Source organism: Microcaecilia unicolor, chromosome 1 (genome assembly GCF_901765095.1).
Source record: "Microcaecilia unicolor chromosome 1, aMicUni1.1, whole genome shotgun sequence".
Lineage (NCBI taxonomy): Eukaryota > Metazoa > Chordata > Amphibia > Gymnophiona > Siphonopidae > Microcaecilia > Microcaecilia unicolor.
This window is the reverse complement of record NC_044031.1, coordinates 306,237,722-306,260,153: the sequence shown is the minus strand read 5'-3', so window position 1 is coordinate 306,260,153 and position 22,432 is coordinate 306,237,722. Positions and strand designations below refer to the sequence as shown.

At 45.3% G+C, this 22,432-nt stretch overlaps 1 protein-coding gene across 1 annotated transcript in view; it reads right to left on the bottom strand.

Moving 5' to 3' along the window:
• The window catches only part of LOC115477167 (zinc finger protein 2-like), a 54,467-nt gene extending 32,822 nt beyond the window's left edge, over positions 1-21,645 (bottom strand). The window contains exons 1-2 of the mRNA XM_030213860.1: positions 21,473-21,645; positions 865-953 (exon numbers count right to left, since the gene is read on the bottom strand). Coding sequence (XP_030069720.1) covers positions 865-888 — 24 coding nt within the window. The 5' untranslated portion in view covers positions 889-953; positions 21,473-21,645. The remainder of the gene's footprint in view (positions 1-864; positions 954-21,472) is intronic.
• Positions 21,646-22,432: the final 787 nt, after the last annotated feature.

The window sequence follows — 22,432 nt, the reverse complement described above, 5'->3', positions numbered from 1 at the left end:
TTTCGATTATGACGATTTGGGCGGCCTTGCGAGAAGGACGCCCATCTCCCGATTTGTGTCGGAAGATGGGCGCCCTTCTCTTTCGAAAATTCACCTGATATTGATACCTAAGAGCTTTTGCCCTGGAATATTTTGAGGCTTTTCCTCCTTCATTTTATCATTATAATAGTGGTATTAGCAAGAATATAATCTTGATGTTTGAGTGCCACTAACCTCTTCTACATATAATTGTTTGCCAATAATACAATAATTTCTAAGTATCTGAAACGCAGGGGAAATGGAGAAAAGAGAAAGTACTGTGGGTCATGTATAGATCTCTGACTCGGAGGAACTGGACCAAGACCTGGAAGACTCATCAAAGGTGGTACTGAAGGGAGAATGGCAGGAGACTAACCTGCTGGGCCTGGATTGCACTATCCTGTCTGCAGGTCAGGAAAACCAACAGAAGTTTTACATCACACATTCCTGACCATATAAATGCATAATCGTGGACCCCAATCCCGAACCTAAGCCTATCAAAGGGGCCAAGTATAAGTAAATAGATAACACTCCTTCTCTCCTGATATTCTCATGAATCCTTGTGGTCTGGTCCCCCAGGGGACTATTAATTTTTCACACCTCTAACAACCACTAAGTCACTGCTTCAGTCCACAACAAATAAGAAAACAAGAGAAAGCTGGAAGAGCTGCACTTTGATCTTTTGCTTAGCTAAACTGTATATTAAATGTTTGTAAACCAGACCCACTGCTTCACTCAACACAGACAAATAAGGAGAGAGAAGAGAAAGCTGGAAAAGCTGCACAGAAATATTTTCCTTTTAGTGCTGGAATCCTGTGCACAAGAGGAGAGAGAATAATTTCTTACCTGATCAGAAACCAGGGCAGACATTTCCCTGCTGTTTCCCCTCTGAATTCTGGAGCTGAGATGGATTCAGGCTGGAGATTTCCCTTTTCCTGGAAAGATGAATAAAACAGGAGGAGGTTGTGCTGATTCCAGGTCTCAGATAAATTCCCTCTGCAGACCTGAGACTGGGTCTTGCAGGGATTTCCATACCCCAAGACAGAATGTTTCTGCTTTTGTTCTGAGTCTTTCCCAAGCTTTGCAGCTGGAGAGATAAAGAAAAAGAAAGCAGCAGAGTATGCGCAAAGCCCTTCACCCCTCCCCCTGATGAGGTCATTCTGGGATTGCCCACCTCCTTAAGGTGGATCCAGTGGGTCCTGCAAAGGAAGAACAGATTAGGGAACTGGTCCTCCCTCTTGCATCTCCAGCCTTGCAGTTCTTGAAACCTCAATCTTTCTGAAAATTCACTATATATTATTACATTTATTTCTTGTTAGTTGCACACGTCCTGAGCACCTACTAAGCTCCCAGGTCAGGTACCCAAACCTGGGACACAAAGAAAGTTCTATTTTATTGAACTGGGCTTGATCCCTGTAGGCCATAGGGTTTTAAGCTGCACCTTATTACTTCTCTGTCAGCCCCAGAGGGAAGAACCTTCACTCACACTCCACAGAAGACTCATCACTCCAGTGCTCATAATAACTCAACAACTTTTACTGAAATGCTGCAACAGGCAGATATGCAAAGTGGATCTTATTCACTTATCAGCAGTCTGTGTTATTGGTAGAGGTCTTACTAACTTAAGTTGATATACACCTCCCTTCCTGTAACCTCTGGCATGGCTATGGGCATGCAATGGGCAGTTGTGGGGGCTCCAAAAAAGTACTTGCAGAGTTTTAGAATATACCTGCTCCGCACCTAACAGGCAGCTCTCCTTCCGCGTAAATGGACGAGGCTAGAGTTAGGTGCTGTCATGGCCGCTAGGTATATTCTATAACTCCCTAGGCTTAGTCTATAAACCACACCTAGATTTAGGTAGACTAAGTATCCCTAGTGGTTAGTGCAGCGGACTTTGATCCTGGGGAACTGGGTTAGATTCCAACTGCAGCTCCTTGTGACTCTGGGCAAGTCACTTAACCCTCCATTGCCCCAGGTGCAAATAAGTGCCTGTATATACAGTATATCAAGTCCCATTTCCCTATTTGAGATTCTACATGGAATGTTGCTACTATTTGAGATTCTGTTGCTACTATTTGAGATTCTAGATGGAATGTTGCTAGTGGAGGAGTCGCCTAGTGGTTAGTGCAGTGGATTTTCATCCTGGGGAACTGGGTTTGATTCCCACTTCAGCTCCTTGTGACTGTGGGCAAGTCATTTAACCCTCCATTGCCCCGGGTACAAATAAGTACCTGTATATACTATGTAAACTGCTTTGAATGTAGTTGCAAAAACCACAGAAAAGCAGTATAATCAAGTCCTATTTCCTTTCCCCTTCCCCCTCCCTCCTTACTGTTTAGATGGTAAGGAGGGTGAAGTTTAACCAGGTCCGATCTGCCAGGTATTCTCCAATGGTTGAGTCCAATTCATTAAGGAAGTTTTCATTGTCGGTGTTGTTCTGAGGTAGTGTGTTGCGTTGGTTTACAATTTTTTCATTGAAGTACTTCGCAAGTTTATCTGCAGATGGGATGTCTGTATTCATGGTAGTAACCAAGTTGGTGTCTAGGAGTTTGTTCACGAGTTGGTATAATTTCTTCATGTCTTTGTAATCTGTCCCTGTTTTGGTTTTATAGTATGATCTTTTGGCCTGTCTTATTGCGTATTTGTATTTTCTTTGTATTTGTTTCCATGTGTTGAATGTATGTTCATCTTTTGTTTTACTCCATGCTCGTTCAAGTTTCCTGGTTAGTGTTTTTAACTTTTTCAGTTCATCGTTGAACCATGGTGTTGAGTTATGCTTGCATGGGGTTCTTGTTCTTAAGGGCGCAATTTCATCTAGTATGCTTTTGCATCTTTTGTCCCATTCTATGAGGCAGTATATGGAGTCTGTTTCCTCATAGGGAAGTTGTCCCATCCCCTGTATCATCTTTGTCGCCCTTCTCTGCAGATGCTAGCTAGAAGGGTGGAGGAGGAAAGACCATGAGAATGGTGGAACACTGTGGGAGAGGCCAGTGTCACAACTGTCAGGAATGGTGAGCCCTTGGACCAAAGCCAGAGCTTTAGCAGACAAATCGCCAGGGCTGGCACAGGCAGGAATCAGAACAGACTGGACTAGGATAAACTAATAGACTCAACAAGGCAGGACAGAGGTAACTAAACACAATGGACAACACAAGAACCAGATCCAGACGAGGCAAGGAAAAGAAAAGAAAAGAAGGCAAAGGGCCAGAACTGGACCCAGAGAGGACAAGGCACGACTCGGAACTAGATTAAAACTGGTACTGGGACCCAGAAATCCAAAACAAGGCAAAACACGGAAGTAGGTTAAAACTGGGTCCAGAAAAGGACAAGGACAAGGCAAGGACTGGATCCAGACAGGACTAGACTGAAAGAAACAAGACAAAGCACAACTAGACAGGGAAGAAAGGGTAGGAGCTAGGCAACATTAATAATAGAAGCAAGACAATAAACAAGGCAGGGACAGGATTCAGGATTCTCAAACAGGCTTGGCTGGAACAGGATTCAGGATTCTCAAACAGGATTCAGGATTCTCAAACAGGCTTGCCTGGAACAGGATTCAGGATTCTCAAACAGGATTCAGGATTCTCAAACAGGCTTGGCTGGAACAGGATTCTGGAACCGGATTCTGGAACAGACTTGGCTTGGCTGGAACAGGATTCTGGAATGGGCTTGGCTTGGCTGGAACAGGATTCTGGAACGGGCTTGGTTTGGCTTGACTGGAACAGGATACTGGAACAGACTTGGCTTGGCTTGACTGGAACAGGATACTGAAAGGGACTTGGCTTAGCAGGGAACTGGGACAGAACTAGCTCAAACATAGAGCAGGAGCAGAACCTGGCACAAACACACAACAGGAACAGAACTTGGCAGAAACAGAGCTCAAGAGCCAGGAAGCAAACATAGCAGGCAAAGGATTAAGCAGACTAAGGGAAGACAAACAAACAAAGAAACAATGTGCTTTCCAGCACCCACAGCTAGAAAGGGAAAGGCCAGGCAGACTGCGAGACAGCAGACACAGGTGCAAGGCAGTGACATAATCAGGGACGATGCTGGCTTCTACAGACTCTCAGAATTAACAGACAAGAACTACACACATAGGAAACAGAACAGGGAAAACAAGAACAGAGCTTGGCTAAACACAGAGGCCCTCATGATCAAAAGCCCTGCGCTGTTCCAAACAGCGCCCTAAAAATAGCGCCGGGACAGCGCAGGGCTTTTCTGCATCGATGATCAAAGATAATGCATGCAAATCTAAGCAGTGCTATTATCTTTGATTATCATGTTGAAGTGCGGGAGAATTGCGCCTGAGCATGCGCTCAGCACAATCCTCCCGCACTTGTTTGACAGATCTGGGCTGTCAAAAGCCCAAACCTGTCAAACAGCCTGCCAGGCCCGAACAATGAGGGCTGGAGGACCGAACGTTGTCTCCAGCCCCCTCCCCAAACCCCCAGAAAACGTTGAGGCCGCCGCTGCCGCCGGCCAAACCCTCTCCCATCCTCCCACCCAGCGACGATTCGACCCCCTCCATGCCCAGGGAGGGCTGGAGATCCGGTGGGTCTCCAGCCCCCCCCCCCCCCCGAACCCCCATAAATCGTGGTGGCCGCCTCCGGCCAAAAGCTAACACACCCTGTTATCCATTGACGGGGGGGGGGGGAGCTGGAGGTCCGGTGGACCCCAACTCCTCCCCCCCCAGCGTTCTGCATTGAATCCCTGGTGGTCCGTGGTCACCCTCCGTCCCTCCCGGCCGCCCCCCTACCTTTTGTTGGAGGAGGGACGCAGCCTGCCTGCCTCCCTCCTCTTCCTGTCGATGCCGCTGAAAAATGGCGGCGCCCAGCCCCGCCCATTGCATCCTGGGATGCGCTGGGCAGAGCTACAGACCATGTAAGGGAGCGATTCCCTTACATGGTCTGTAGCCCCGCCCAGTGCATCCCAGGATGCACTGGGCGGGGCTGGGCGCCGCCATTTTTCAGTGGCGCCGACAGGAAGAGGAAGGAGGCAGGCAGGCTGCGTCCCTCCTCCAACAAAAGGTAGGGGGGCGGACACGGACCACCAGGGATTCAATGCAGAACGCTGGGGGGGGGGAGGAGTTGGGATGGGCTGGAGGTCCACCAGACCTCCAGCCTCCACCCCCCCCACCCCCCCGTCGATGGATAACAGGGTGTGTTAGCTTTTGGCCGGAGGTGGCCACCACGATTTATGGGGGTTTGGGGGGCTGGAGACCCACCGAACCTCCAGCCCCCCCGTCGCTGAGTGGGAGGGTGGGACAGCATTTGGCCGGAGGCAGCCACCACGATTTATGGGGGTTCGGGGGGCTGGAGACCCACCAGATCTCCAGCCCTCCCTGGGCATGGAGGGGGTCGGATCATTTGGGGGGGACCGGAGGTCCACCGGACCTCCACTCCCCCGTTTGTGTTTGCTTTGGGGGGGAACGGGGGCCTGCCAGCATGCAACTGCATGCTGGACAGGGCTCACCATTCCTCCCCAATGATCCGCAAAGTCTAACGCCAGCTCAGAGCTGGCGTTGATTTTGCCGCGGCCAGCAACCCAATCTTTGACGCGCTGGCCGCTGATCATTGGGGATGAATGCGTTAGGCGCTGATTAGCATGCATTTGCAAGCTAATTGCGCTAGAAGCCCTGTTTAGCATGCATTTGCATGCTACTTGCGCTAAGAGCCCTCGAGTGCGTTGTTTCAGGCGCTTGAGGGCTCTGATCATGGGTCGGCAGCAAACTCCGGCGCTAGTATGGCGTTAACAGCCTCTAGCACCGGAGTTTGCTTTTGATCATGAGGGCCAGAGATTGGCTTAAACACAGAGCTTAACTATAGCAAGAGTCAAAAGCAGGGCTATACTTAAAGCAGAAGCCAAGGGTAGAGTCAAACAGATACAGACACCAAGGGCAGGGTGTGGCTTTACAGCCAGGCTTTCAGGATCAAGGTACAAAAGGAAACACACAGAAACAAAGCAAAGCTTTGAAACACAAGACTCATAGAAACACAGAACAGACCTTCAGGAGCAAGATTCTCAGGAACAAAGCCAAGCAGAGAAATGATCTAAACAGGAGAAAAGACAAACGGACTGCAGCCGCTTGAAGAAGGAATTAGCAGATGACAGACAGGAAAGCACAAAAGAGATGGAAAAATAAAATGTCCAGATAGGAAAGAGGTAAAGGGGGCGATCAGGGAAGACAAATATTGCCATAGCGGAGAGATTAAAATGAATTCTTTGCTTCGGTCTTCACCAAGGAAGATTTGGGAGAAATACTGGTGCCAGAAATGGTATTCAAAGCTGACGAGTCGGAGAAACTGAATGAAATCTCTATAAACCTAGAGGATGTAATGGGGCGATTTGACAAATTGAAGAGTAGCAAATCTCCTAGACCGGATGGTATTCATCCCAGAGTACTGATAGATTTGAAAAATGAACTGGCGGAACTATTGTTAGTAATATGTAATTTATCTTTAAAATCGAGCGTGGTACCTATAAGGGGTCGGGGAGAAATCAGACTGAAAGAGTGCTGAGACAGGGACTCGAGAAAGAGGGGTTTCACTCTCAGGTTCCTGGTACACAGGAGATTCACCCCCTAGTGGCCAAGAGACCAGTCAGAATATTGACTAGGGGAAGAAACTACTGTCCCCAGAATCCCTAGGCAAGACTCACAGGAGGGTGGGGATGATGATTGGGAAATGGTCTCTGATCAGGGTGATGAGGAACAGCTGGGGGAACCTTGTGAGGAGGAAGCTATGGAGTATGATAAAATGGAGACAGCTGAGGGACTGGGAGAGGAGTGTATGGAGATCTCAGCTCTGGCACGGACTCCAGGGGGTAAAGTAAAAGGTTTTCTGTCTACTACAATACCTGAACTGTTTAAGACTGGAGAAAGAAGGTTGATGCAGTGGGGAAAGAGCCTGTGGAAGAGGTTGGCCAGGTAAATTGCCTCTGAAGACAGAAGGCTGTGCTTTGAAGGAAGGGGGATATGGGAAAGAAATTAAATGAAACTGTCCGGTTGAATGAAAGTGTACGTGATACAATGCACTGATGTTACAAAGCTAATGAAACTGACAAATTGCTGAAGAGTTAAAGCAGTGTCAGAAGAAACTGGGCACACAGTAGAGCTTCCTAGAGAGGTGTGCTGAACTATGTTGAGATAAGGAGAATCAGAGAACGTTGTGGACTGTGTAACTAAAGATTGAACCAAAATAAACCCTAACTTATAAGAAGCATTGGAGTTGCTGTGCATTTTATGGGAACCTGTTGTAAAGATAACGGAGGGTGATCACCATTTGAGAAGAGTGCCGGAGCCAGAGAGTAACTAAGTGAGGACAGGGCTGTGATTGAAGCCTGCTGGCCAGCCGTGAATCTGGAAAAGCTAAGCAGTATCAGCCTCGGCCAGTCAGTGGAGGAGGGACCAGCTGACATAGCAGAAGATTGGAGGGTAGCCCATGTAACACTGATATTTAAAAAAGGTTCCAGAGGGGATCCGGGAAATTATAGACTGGTGAGCCTGATGTTGGTGCCGAGTAAAATGGTAGAGACTATTATAAAGAACAAAATTACAGAGCATATTCAAAAGCATGGATTAATGAGACAAAGCCAACATGGACTTAGTGAAGGGAAATCTATCCTCATCAATCTATTACATTTCTTTGAAGGGGTGAACAAACATGTGGATAAAGACGAACCGGTTGATATTTTGTATCTGGATTTTCAAAAGGCGTTTGACAAAGTACCTCATGAAAGGCTCCAGAAGAAATTAGAGAGTCATGGGATAGGAGGTAGTATCCTATTCTGGATTAAAAGCTGGTTAAAGCAGTGGTTCCGAAACCTGATCCTGTAGGCACCTCAGGTTTTTGGGATATCCACAATGAACATTCATGCGAGAGATTTACATGCAGTGGAGGCAGTGCATGCAAATATCTCTCATGAATATTCATTGTGGATATCCACAAATCCTGACTGGCTGGGGTGCCTCCAGGACCAGGTTTGGGAACCAAAGGGTTAAAGGATAGAACACAGAGAGAAGGGTTAAATGGTCAGTATTCTCAATGGAGAAGGGTAGATAGTGGGGTTCCTCAGGGGTCTGTGTTGTGACAGCTGCTTTTTAACATATTTATAAATGATCTTAGAGACGGGAGTAACTAGTAATTAAATTTGCTGATGACACAAAGTTATTCAAAGTTGTTAAATCACGAGAGGATTGTAAAAAATTACAAGAGGACCTTATAAGATTGGGAGACTGGGCATCTAAATGGCAGATGACATTTAATGTGAGCAAGTGCAAAGTGATGCATGTGGGAAAGAGAAACCTGAACTATAGCTACGTAATAGTAACATAGTAACATAGTAGATGACGGCAGAAAAAGACCTGCACGGTCCATCCAGTCTGGCCAACAAGATAAACTCACATGTGCTACTTTTTGTGTATACCTTACCTTGATTTGTACCTGTCCTTTTCAGGGCACAGACAGTATAAGTCTTCCCAGCACTATCCCTGCCTCCCAACCACCAGCCCCGCCTCCCACCACCGGTTCTGGCACAGACCGTATAAGTCTGCCCAGCACTATCCCCGCCTCCCAACCACCAGTCCCGCCTCCCACCACCAGCTCTGGCACAGACCGTATAAGTCTGCCCAGCACCATCCCCGCCTTCTGCCACTGGCTCTGCCACCCAATCTCGGCTAAGCTCCTTAGGATCCATTCCTTCTGAACAGGATTCCTTTATGTTTATACCACGCATGTTTGAATTCCGTTACTGTTTTCGTTTCCACCACCTCCCGCGGGAGGGCATTCCAAGCATCCACTACTCTCTCCGTGAAAAAATACTTCCTGACATTTTTCTTGAGTCTGCCCCCATTCAATCTCATTTCATGTCATCTCGTTCTACCGCCTTCACATCTCCGGAAAAGGTTCGTTTGCAGATTAATACCTTTCAAATATTTGAATGTCTGTATCATATCACCCCTGTTTCTCCTTTCCTCCAGAGTATACATGTTCAGGTCCGCAAGTCTCTCTTCATACGTCTTGTAACGCAAATCCCATACCATTCTCGTAGCTTTTCTTTGCACCGCTTCAATTCTTTTTACATCCTTAACAAGATACGGCCTCCAAAACTGAACACAATACTCCAGGTGGGGCCTCACCAACGACTTATACAAGGGCATCAACACCCCCTTTCTTCTGCTGGTCATACCTCTCTCTATACAGCCTAACAACCTTCTAGCTATGGCCACCGCCTTGTCACACTGTTTCGTCGCCTTCAAATCCTCAGATACTATCACCCCAAGATCCATCTCCCCATCCGTACCTATCAGACTCTCCCCGCCTAACACATACTTCTTCCGTGGATTTCTACTCCCTAAGTGCATCACTTTGCATTTCTTTGCATTGAATTTTAATTGCCAAACCTTAGACCATTCTTCTAGCTTCCGTAGGTCCTTTTTTACGTTTTCCACTCCCTCCGGGGTGTCCACTCTGTTACAGATCTTAGTATCATCCGCAAATAGGCAAACTTTACCTTCTAACCCTTCGGCAATGTCACTCACAAATATATTGAACAGAATCGGCCCCAGCACCGATCCTTGAGGCACTCCACTACTCACCTTTCCCTCCTCAGAGCGAATTCCATTCACCACCACCCTCTGGCGTCTGTCCGTCAACCAGTTCCTAATCCAGTTCACCACTTCGGGTCCTATCTTCAGCCCATCCAGTTTATTTAAGAGCCTCCTGTGGGGAACCGTGTCAAAAGCTTTGCTGAAATCTAAGTAGATTACGTCCATAGCTCGTCCCTGATTCAATTCTCCTGTCACCCAATCAAAGAACTCAATTAGATTTGTTTGGCACGATTTCCCTTTGGTAAAACCATGTTGTCTCGGATCTTGCAACTTATTGGCTTCCAGGAAATTCACTATCCTTTCCTTCAGCATCGCTTCCATTACTTTTCCAGTAACCGAAGTGAGGCTTACCAGCCTGTAGTTTCCAGCTTCTTCCCTATCACCACTTTTGTGAAGAGGGACCACATCCGCCGTTCTCCAATCCCTCGGAACCTCTCCCGTCTGCAAGGATATATTAAACAAATCGTTAAGAGGACCTGCCAGAACCTCTCTGAGCTCCCTCAATATCCTAGGGTAGATCCCATCCGGTCCCATGGCTTTGTCCACCTTTAGCTTTTCAAGTTGTTCATACACACTCTCTTCCGTGAGCGGTGCTCTATCCACTTCAATCTCATTTGTACTTTTTCCAGTCCATCGCGGTCCTTTTCCAGGATTTTCTTCTGTGAAAACAGAAGTATCTATTTAGCAAATTTGCTTTTTCTTCATCATTATTCACATAGCGGTTCGCAGTATCTTTTAGTCTCACAATTCCCTTTTTATGCAAGGTTCCACATTAGGAGTCACAGACCAAGAAAGGGATCTCGGTGTTGTTGTTGATGATACGTTGAAACCCTCTACTCAGTGTGCTGTGGTGGTTAAGAAAGCAAATAGAATGTTAGGTATTACGAGGAAAGGAATGGAAAACAAAAGTGAGGACGTTATAATGCTTTTGTATTGCTTCATGGTGCGACAGCACCTCAAATATTGTGTTCAGTTCTGGTTGCCACATCTCAAAAAGGATATAGTGGAATTTTAGACGTGAATCATTTGTTTACTCTTTCCAAAAATACTAGGACTGGGGGGCATGTGATGAAGCTACAAAGTAGTAAATTTAATATGAATCTGAGAAAATTTTTCTTCACTCAAACTGTAATTAAACTGTGGAATTTGTTGCCAGAGAATGTGATAAGGGCTGTTAGCTTAGCGGGGTTTAAAAAGGAAAAGTCGTTATTAAATTGACTTGGGGAAAATCCACTGCTTATTTCTGGGATAAGCAGCATAAAATGTATTGAGCTTTTCTGGGATCTTGCCAGGTATTTGTGACCTGGATTGGCCACTGTTGGAAACAGGATGCTGGGCTTGATGGACCTTTGGTCTGTCACAGTGTGGCAATACTTATGTACTTAACTATTCTTTGAGTGAAAAAATATATCCTCCTATTTGTTTTAAACAGGGCTTTTTTTGTGACTGTACGCGCCGGTACAGCATACCGGCACCTTTTTTCAGCTGCGCTCTCTTTCTCTCTCTCGCCACTGCCGCTGCTACCAACGGTAGCTGTCCTAAGCTTCTCTCGCAACCCCCCTCCCCATACCTGTTCCAATTCAACTTTAGAGCACTAACAGAAGCAGTGTTTCACATTCAGCTGCCTGTCCTGCATCAGCCCAGGAATCTTTCTCTCTGCCGTGCCCCTGCGGAAACAGGAAGTTACAGCAAAGGGGGCAGAGCGCAGCACGGCAGAGAGAAAGGACTCCTGAGACAACGCAGGGCAGGCAGCTGAATGTGAAATGCTGCTACTGTTAGCACTCAGAAAGGGAAAATCATTTTGAAATGTACATGGTAGGGAGGATGCATGGGGAAATGTTTAGCGATGCTGGCAAGGGAGGGGGCGCAGAAGAGAGACATTGGGGAGGGAGGAAATGTTCATTTGACCCGTGCACAGGGGGTGGGGGCGCAGGAGAGAGACATCCTGGACTCTGGAGTGGAGGTTAGAAAAAGCGGGAGACTGCTGATGGGGTGAGTCTATCACACTGCTTCACCCAAAAGAATTCCAAACGCTATTGAAAACAATAGCAAAAAGATAATAAGAAATAAGGGACTGCCTATGCCTGGTCCATCTCTAAAACATGTAAAGCTGTTCTAGTTGGATAGTCAGTGCCTTCAAAGGTGGAGGAGAAAAGATTATTTTGTAACTTATTGGACAGCTTTTTAATTTATTTGAAAGCTTCCCATATGTAGATATAAAGAAACTGTATTTTGTGCTCATTTTTCTACACTGTCCTATACAATACAATTGGCAAAATTTCAGTGAGGATGAGGATAACCTGTGTGATGGGTTCATCTTAACTGTTGTTGTAATCTGCCTTGGGAAGCCTGGTATTATAAATACTGGAAGTACAATTAAAATCTCCATTCATTGGGGCACATGGAATCACATCTTCACCTAGACATGGATGGAGAGGAAAGCAGGAGAAAGAGAATTGCTGGACATGGATGGCTGGAGGAGTGGACAGGTAAGAGAGGAGAATCGCTGGACATGGATGGAGGGGAGGGAAGACAGAGGAAGGAGATGCACAGAGATGGAGGGGAGGATAAAAATGCTGCACATGGATGCAAGAGATGGGAGAGCGGAAAAATGCTGGACGTAGATGGAGGGGAGGAAAGAGAAAAGAAGAAGATGCACATGGAAGGAGATGAGGGAAAGGGTCGAGAGGAGAAAAACTGCACATGGATGGTGAAAATAGTCAAAAGCTGGATCCACTCTAACTCTTCTAGTCAAGTCTGCGGAGGACTCAGTTTTTACTTATGGATGTAGGGCAAGAAATGAAGAAGAAAGGAGGAAAGTAAAGAAATAAATGGACAGGAAGCCCTGGAAATGGAGTTAAGAGAACAGATAGAGAGCAGCAGAATCTGAGACTGGGACCAACATGATGAATATGTCCAGTTTGAGAATTTACATCTGTCTTATTTTACACTGTATAGGAGGAGTTAAGATGTTTATTTCTGCTAGTGTGCTGCATGCAGAGTCTAGCTTCTTAGGATTTCAGGTTAATTTTTGCCTGTATTTGAAGAGGAGCTATCTGTTTTGCATGTGTGACTGCAACGCCACGTGTCTGAATAAGGATCTGTTTGTTAGGTTCTGAGATTTTGATAACGTATTGTGGTTCATATTTGGCAAGACTGTTCTCCTAATTCCTGGTCTGTGTGCTAATTTGGTTTGTGTCATTTTGGGTATACTGGAGCTGTACCGGCTTATAGAAGTGATTTATAATGGAAAAAAATGACAAGTTATTTTTTCTTCTCCTATACTGGTGTAATATTTTCAGTGATCTCTTTTGCTAGCCATGGTGCATATAAACAGGCGTGTGGTTACTGTAGGTGTGGCTACTGAAGGGGCGGAGCCAGATTGTGACCTCACCCCTAAGGTACCTTTTTTCCTACAAAAAAAAGCATTGGTTTTAAAAGTATTCCCATGCAATTTAATTGCGTGTCCCCTGGACTTCGTACTTTTTCAATGAATGAAAAATCAATTCACCTCCACCTGCTCCACACCACTCAGGATTTTGTAGATCTCAATAATATTCCCCCTCAGCCTTCTCTTTTCCAAGCTAAAGAGCCCTAACCTCTTTAGCCTTTCTTCATATCAGAGCAGTTCCATCCCCTCTATCATTCTAGTTGCTCTTCTTTGAACCTGTTCTAATTCCGCTATCTTTTTTCAGATATGGTGACCAGAACTGAACACAGCACTCAAGGTGAAGTCACACCATGGTCAAGACAGAGGTATTATAATAGTTTTGGTCTTCTTAGGAGGGGAAAACACTTTAGCCTTAGAGAAAAATCTCTCTGGCTGGAATAAGAGAGACAATCAGACTTAGTTTAGACGCAACCAAGTAAAACCTTTATTGGTACTTCTCTAAGTCAATACAAAAGTGATTAATCCCTCTGGAGCAGTTTTGGTTCCCCAGTAAGCAAGACACTCAGACTGAAATGACAAAATCTGCTCAGCTAGGCTTTCTCATTCTGCACTTATATACTGTTATAAGTTTCATTTCTCCTAAATCTTGTGATTTTCTTCTATTCTAAATTATTGTTCATATAAGGATATGTCCTGTTTTCTTTCATTATACATATATGGTTATATTCTGTTATTCTTTCTCATTATACATAAATGGTTATTATATAACAACTTTTTTGTTAATTAAAGGGGTGACTGTAGCCCCCTCTGTTACGAGATCATTGAGTACCCCTCTTCATATTTTTCAAAGGTGGTGGGGTGGCTTCAATGTATAGATGACATCCTTCTTATTTGGAAGGGTACACTGACCAGTTTGCAACAGTTTGTTGAGTATTTTACAGATCCCAATATTAAGTTTGTTCATCATGTGGGAGGTTCCAGTGTTAATTTCTTGGATGTCAATATTTGTTGGGTGGATGGTCAGTTTATTACACGATTGTTTTGGAAGGACAATGATTGTAATGCCATCTTACATTATCATAGTCACCATACCCAAAATTTGAAGAATACTATACCCAGTAGTCAGTTTCTTCGAATTCGTAGATTGTGCAGTTCCTGTCATGATTTTCAGGAACAAGTTAGAGCTATAATTATACATTTCAAACAACATGGGTATCCCTCCAAAATTATACGTAGGGCAGTTAATTAGCTTTATAATTATTAACGTCAATGGTTACAACAGTTGACCATGGTGAAGGAACGTCATTGCCTCACTTGCATATTGCCCTATACACATGTTTCTAATATGATTACCAATATAATTAGGAAACATTGGACTAACCTGTCTATACATCCCCAGTTTCAAGATGTTCCAATGTTTACCTATACTCATAGGAGGAATCTGGGGGAAATGTTATTCAGGCACACTTCCAATGGTCTTAATTTTAATTATCAACAAGAACAGGCACATTATGCTTGTGGGCACTGTTTGTACTGTCAATATGCATTAAAGATAAATAAGATCACTATCCAGCTTATAATCGAAAGTGATCGCCGGCCATTTCCCGACACAAATCGGGAGATGGCCGGCGATCTCGGAAAAGTGGCAAAATTGGTATAATCGAAAGCTGCGTTTTTGACATCGCCGCTTTCCCCGTCGCCTCGCCAGCGAAAGTTCAAAGGGGCGTGTTACCGGCTAAGCAAAGGCGGGACATGGGCGGGCGTGGGCGTGGCTACCAGATGGCCGGCTTTCACCAATAATGAAAAAAAAACCGGCGATAAGCATTATTTCGCCGGGTTTACTTGGTCCTTTTATTTTCACGACCAAGCCTCAAAAAGGTGCCCCAACTGACCAGATGACCACCGGAGGGAATGGGGGATGACCTCCCCATACTCCCCCAGTGGTCACCAACCCCCTCCCACACTAAAAAAATAAAATTAAAAACCTTTTTTGCCAGCCTGTATGCCAGTCTCAAATGCTGTACCCACCTCCATGACGGCAGAATGTGTTCTATCCTCCGACAGCCTTTTATTGGTTGTGATGTGGCTCTGGGGTGAGTGTGACACCTTTTCTGTTAGGTGCACTGCAGAGTCACATCAGCAATGCATTGTGGTGGGTGTACGGTACTGGGCTGTACTCCCATGGTGCTTTTCCCCCTGCTAACTGGGTCAGAGTGTGCCTTGTTTTACTTCCGTTAGTCCATGAGGTAGTGGCCATGTTTGTAAGCCAGTTTTAGATCCCTTTCATGTGTTAGCCACATTAGAGAACTTAGTTCTTACCTTGAATGTGGCTGAAAGAGGGCATTGTACACCATTCTGCCAGCTCTGACCTACTGCTAATCTCAGTTACCTGTGAGTAAACGTGCTTATTCAAATAAAGGACTTTTTCAAAGAGATTAGTGTTCAGGTGTCAACTGGTGTGGCAAGCTTATACAGCAGCAACAAGTCCTGTCTCTAGAGCACTTTTAGTGGGTACCGCAGTGCACTTAAGGCAGGCAGACCCGGACCCCCCCCCCCCCCCCCACCTGTAACACTTGTGCTGGTAATGGAAGCCCTCCAAAACCCACTGTACCCACATGTCCAGGGTGCCCAGTTGGTGTCCTGGCATGTCAGGGGGACAAGTGCGCTACAAATGCTGGCTCCTCCCATGACCAAATGGCTTGGATTTCGCCGGGTTGGAGATCGCCGGTATTTTTTTCCATTATTGCTGAAAAACAAACCCGGCGAAATCCACGCCATTTGGCCAGGCTAAACCGTATTATTGAAAAAAAAATGGCCGGCCATCTTTTTCGATAATACGGTTCCGGCCAACTGTAGCACCACCACCACAATAGATCACCGGCGACCTATTTGGCCAGCGACGTTCGATTAGGCCCCTCTATACCACATTCTGATGGTTGTGTTTTCAAATTGTATTCTCACACAGATTGTAATTCTATTCATTGTATACATGGGATCTGTTGTCTCTGTCATATGTGGTATATTGGTCAAACTATTCGCAAGATTAAATTTTGTATAGCTCAACATTTAAGCAACTTGCATGTACAATGAATGGAAACCTCCCTTTTGTCTCACTGGGTGGAGGCAGGTCATTCCATTCAGGATTTGAAATTTGTAGTTTTGTGTCAAGTGATGGGACCTAGGGGTGGGAATGTTCCACTATTTTCGTCAAGGAAAGAACAACAATTCATTTTTATGTGGAGCACTGTCACGCCCTATGGTCTCAACAAGGAAGTCGATTGGTTGAGCGTATAGTGCGTGTGCCTCCATTGGATATATTATGCTGAATCTCCGGCAGGCTCTATGCGCATGTGCGGGTGTCTTTGGTGAGCCCGCCATGTGCAGTGAGAGCCTGATGACAAGTTCCCAACTGCCAACTTGCCTGTGAAATATTATAAAGTTTGGTTTGAATTTTTATATTATGGTTTTGGGATTTTGTATGTAGGGGAGTGCGATAGTGATTGTGTTGTGTGTATTCAGATATCCAATCCCTGATGACGCTTGAAGAGGGAAACACAGACCGTGTAGGGTTCAGTGAACTTTGAATGAGGAGAGCAGTTAAATGGAAATATTGGCTCTATGAGTGGATATTATTTTGATGACAATCCATTAGGCTGCCACAACGCCCCTGGGTATTGGGCATTTTGGCCTTTTTTTCTCTTCACAATCCTGACAGCGCTTCACCAACTGGATGGTATGATGAGGTTCCACTGACTGTGTTCTGGTCGTTGGATGTAGATTGACGCCATAGTGTGGACTCTGTCGAAGAGATTATTGGAAGGACTTTTGAGATAAGTACATCATCTATTCATTGGGACTTTCAATTGATTGCTGTATGAGGGAATGTGGGCAGTTATAGGTATGTCATAAATGCTATTGTGTTTTAACAGTGTAGGTAGTTTTGATATTTTTTAATCATTTTGTATAAATTTGAATAAAGACATTTTTTTGTAATTGGCCATAGTTGTGATGATATTTGAATAGATTTGATGTTATAACTATATTGAAATTACGTTACCCATATTTTGATATCCTGTTTGACTGTTTGCTGGAAGATAAAGGAACTTGAACAGGAAGGTATATTGAAATATCTAGGACTGGAGCAGTGGCGTACCAAGGGGGGGGGGTGGGGGCGGTCCGCCCTGGGTGCACGCAGCTGGGGGGTGCTGCGGCACGCACCCGTCGGTTCCGAGTTCGCTAACTTCGCTTGTTTGCTGCAGCTCCCTCTGCCCCGGAACAGGTTACTTCCTGTTCCGGGGCAGAGGGAGCTGTAGCGAATGAGCGAAGTTAGCGAACTCGAAGCCGACAGGCGCGTGCCGCGGCACCCCCCCCCCCAGCGGCGTGCACCCGGGGGGTGTCATTTTGCCGGGGGGGAGGTGCACCCGGGGGGGGGGCACATTGGCGATCTGCCCCAGGTGTCATCCAGGCTAAGAACGCCACTGGACTGGAGGAAGGAACAACTATCAAGCAGAAATCGCTGAGAGAAAATTTCAGTAAAGAATATTATAAGAGATTAAGGGGCTCATTTTCAAAACAAAAACATCCAAAAATGTCATTTAAGGTGGCAGAAGGACGTTTTTCTCTCAAAAATGTCCAAGTTGCAATTCTGATGCCTCAGTTTTGCTCCACAGTTCATCCATATTTCAAGGGGGCATGTTTTGGGTGGGACATGAGCGGCACCAAAAGAGAGACATTTTCTGCAATATTGGAACAAAATTAAGACTTTTTGTCTAGACCTGTTTCAATCAAGACTAAGTGACCAGAAGCCTGCTTATTTTCGAAGGAGATGGCTGGCCATCTTCCGACACAAATCGGGAGATGGCCGGCCATCTCCTAAACCCGGCCAAATCGGTATAACCGAAAGCCGATTTTGGCCGGCTCCAACTGCTTTCCGTCGCAGGGCCGGCCAAAGTTAAAGGGGGCATTTCAGCACAGTATGGAAGGCGGGACGGGGGCGTGGTTTGATAATGGAAAAAGGAAGGCTGGCTCTGATGAGCACTTGGCCGGCTTCACTTTGTCCATTTATTTTTAGGACCAAGCCTCCAAAAAGTGCCCCAACTGACCAGATGACCACCGGAGGGAATCGGGGATCATCTCTCCTTACTCCCCCAGTGGTCACCAACCCCCTCCCACCCAAAAAAAAATTAAAAAACATTTTTTGGCCAGCCTCTATGCCAGCCTCAAATTTCATACCCAGCTCCATCACAGCAGTATGCAGGTCCCTGGAGCAGTTTTTAGTGGGTGCAGTGCACTTCAGGCAGGTGGACCCAGGCCCATACCCCCTCTACCTATTACACTTGTGGTGGTAAATGGGAGCCCTCCAACCCCCCCCCCCCCACAAAAATCCATTCTACCCACATGTAGGTGCCCCCCTTTATCCCTAAGGGCTATGGTAGTGGTGTACAGTTGTGGGGAGTGGGTTTTGGGGGGATTTGGGGGGCTCAGCACACAAGGTAAGGGAGGTAAGCACCTGGGAGCTATTTTTGAAGTCCACAGCAGTGCCCCCTAGGGTGCCCGGTTGGTGTCCTGGCATGTCAGGGGGACCAGTGCACTACAAATGCTGGCTCCTCCCACGACCAAATGCCATGGATTTGGCCGGGTTTGAGGTGGCCGCCATTAGTTTCTATTATCGCTGAAAACCAATGCCGGTCATCTCTAAAGCTGGCCCAAATGTTGAGATTTGGCTGGCTCCGACTGTATTATCGAAACGAAAGATAGCCGGCTATCTTGTTTCGATAATACGGTCGGGACGCTGCTTTATGGGGCCGGCCATATAGATGGCCAGCCTCGTTCGATTATGCCCCAAGGTGCCTTAAATGACCACTGAAGCAATAAAGGCATAAACCCTCCTTATTCCCCAGTGGTCACTGACTCTGTCCCATCCCCCAAAGCTGTGAATAAAATAGTACACACCAGCTTCTACTGAGAGCTTGAGATGTTATGACCAGCTTGGAGAAGAGACGGCTGAGAGGAGATATGATAGATATGATAGAAGTGTATAAAATAATGAGTGGAATGGATCGGGTGGATGTGAAGCGACTGTTCACGCTATCCAAAAATACTAGGACTAGAGGGCATGAGTTGAAGCTACAGTGTGGTAAATTTAAAACGAATCGGAGAAAATTTTTCTTCACCCAACGTGTAATTAGACTCTGGAATTCATTGCCGGAGAACGTGGTACGGGCGGTTAGCTTGACGGAGTTTAAAAAGGGGTTAGATAGATTCCTAAAGGACAAGTCCATAGACCGCTATTAAATGGACTGGAAAAATTCCTCATTTTTAGGTATAACTTGTCTGGAATGTTTTTACGTTTGGGGAGCGTGCCAGGTGCCCTTGACCTGGATTGGCCACTGTCGGTGACAGGATGCTGGGCTAGATGGACCTTTGGTCTTTCCCAGTATGGCACTACTTATGTACTTATGTACTTATGACCAGTCCTATTAGAGCAGCATGCAGGTCCCTGGAATAGCCTAGTGGTTGGTGCAATGGACTGTAGAGAGGGGGACCCAGGCCCATATCCCACTCTAACTGGTAAACTTGTGGAGGAAAGTGTGAACCCTCCAAAACACAACAAAAACCTACTGTACCTATGTATTTTATTTATTTATTTATTGCATTTGTATCCCACATTTTCCCACCTCTTTGCAGGCTCAATGTGGCTTACAAAGTACCGTGATGGTGATTGCCAATTCCGGTAAGAGAAATACAGAGTGGTCTGGTGTTAATGTTCATAAGTGACAGAGCATATTAAGTATTCAAGGAGAGAGAGTTAAGTTTTGTCCAGTTCTGGCAACAGTTTCGATTCTGTTGCAGGGTTCAGATGTTTAGGTTGAATCATTCTGGTATGCCTTTATGAACAGGTTGGTTTTTAACGATTTCCAGAAGTTTGTTAGCTCGTGCATTGTTTTCATGATGTTTGGAAGTGCATTCCATAGTTGTGTGCTTATATAAGAGAAGCTGGATGCATATGTTGATTTATATTTTAGTCTTTTGCAGCTAGGGTAGTGGAGATTTAGGTATGTGCGTGCTGACCTTTTTGTGTTCCTGGTTGGTAGGTCTATAAGGTCTGCCATGTAGAGTGGGGCCTTGCCGCCGTGAATAATTTTATGAACCAGGGTGCAGATTTTGAACGCGATTCGCTCTTTGATTGGGAGACAATGTAGTTTTTCTTGTAAGGGCTTGGCACTTTCGTATTTCGTTGTTCCAAATATGAGACTGGCTACGGTGTTTTGGGCAGTTTGGAGTTTCTTTATGATTTGCCTTTGCATCCAGCATAGATTGCATTGCAGTAGTCTAGGTGACTTAGAACCATTGATTGTACCAGGCTGCGGAATATTTCCCTCGGGAAGAAAGGTTTTACTCGTTTAAGTTTCCACATTGAGTGGAACATTTTCTTTATTGTATTTTTCGCTTGGCTGTCTAGAGTGAGATTTCGGTTGATTGTAACTCTGAGAATTTTCAGGCTGTCTGAAACAGGAAGGGTGTAGTCTGGGGTGTTTATATGTGTGTGTTTGTTCGTGTTGTGTGATGATGAGAGGATGAGACTGTGTTTTTTCTGCGTTGAGTTTTAATTGAAATGTATCCGCCCATGAGTTAATGATTTGGAGGCTAAGTTTGATTTCGTTTGTGATTTCTTTTAGATCATGTTTGAACGGGATGTATATCGTGACATCATCTGCTTAGATGTAGGGGTTAAGGCCTTGGTTGGATAGGAATTTGGCTAATGGGGTCATCATTAGGTTGAAAAGGGTCGGTGATAGCAGTGATCCTTGGGGTACTCCACATTCTGGTTTCCATGGTAGTGATGTATTTGAGTTTGCTATCACTTGGTATGTTCTTGCGGTTAGGAAGCCATTGATCCAACTGAGTACGCTTCCACTGATCCCGAAGTATTCTAGTATGTTTAGTAGTATTTTATGGTTAACCATGTCGAATGCAGTCGACATGTCGAATTGTAGGAGAAGTACACTCTTGCCAGTTGCAATTTCTTGTTTGAATTTGGTTAGGAGAGTGATTAGTACTGTTTCGGTGCTGTGGTTGGAGCGGAAACCTGATTGTGATTGGACTATTGTAGTGGTGTACAGTTGAGTATAATAGGTTTTTGGTGGGTTTTGGAGAGCTCACCATTCAAGAGGGCCATGCTGAGATGTGTACCCAAGTTTTATTGCTCCGGGAAATAACAAGATAGGAAACAAACCAACTATTATAAAAATAAAGGCTATTTATTTACAAGCAAGAGAAACTAACAATAGATAAAAACATGATTAACTAAGAATTATATGTAATTACAGGTGAATGCAAGATAACTCAGGAATATCAGAAAAGAGGTCAGAGTGAATACACCTCAAACCCTAGGACAGGCCTAGAATCAGGCTTTCTATCGTAACCTTTTAACAATACACAGAGCTGTATACAACCTGAATGTAGATGAGGCTAGCAGATGAACAGCTGGATGCAGAAAATCACTGGCAGGGTCACAGCAGTGCAGGCAGAGTGGGTGGCTTGGAGTTCAGGTCAAGCGGAAAAACCAGCTCCCCCACCCTTGGTTTCCAGCATTTCTTTATATGGTTCTGGTGCAGGCAAAAGTCCTTGAAGGCTGACAAGCCCCTCCTCATGTTCTGGATCTTTGAACCTGAGAAATTATTGCAAAGTCAATAATTGCATCAGCAAATTGCAATTCCTGGGTCTCAAGCTCCAAATGAGTTTGTGACGTATATTCTGTGACCTTCATTCCATGCCCAGGTGTTGAAGTTGCTGGGTTAGCCTGGAGTGCATGTCACTGTGCAGGAATGTGGTCAGTTGACTGCATTGGGTAAGTAGTTCATAAGCAATCCTGTTTTTCTCTTGGACCATGATAGAATTGAGAAATAGGTCATGCTTTATCAGGCATGACTTGCAGATTCTGGTGCTTAGGTTGTTACCAAGCTCTCATCATAATTATAGACACGGTTTTGCCCCTTCAGACTTTTATTTGAAGTCCATTGCAGTGCCCCCTAGGGGTGCCTCATTGCTCTGCTGGGATGTCTATGTGGCTAGTCTATTAAGAATGCTGACCTCCCCATACATCCCAATGACTTCTTTTTTGTGTTTTTCCCTTGGATTTTTCCCCCCAAAAAATGGTCCAAAAAGATTGACGCACTGAGCACAAAAACATCTAGCACATGACCATTTTCAAAACAAAAAGTTGGACGTTTTTCTGGTTTGAAGATGGCCATGTTCACTACTGGATTTTTGGATGTTTTTCGCAAAATGTCCAGAATCGGATTTAGACGTCATATCGAAAATGCCCCTGCACGTCTCGCAAAATACATTAAATTAAATAAGGTTCAGTAAATTGTCCATTTCAATTGCCGCTGTCCATTCCAGTATAGTTCTCT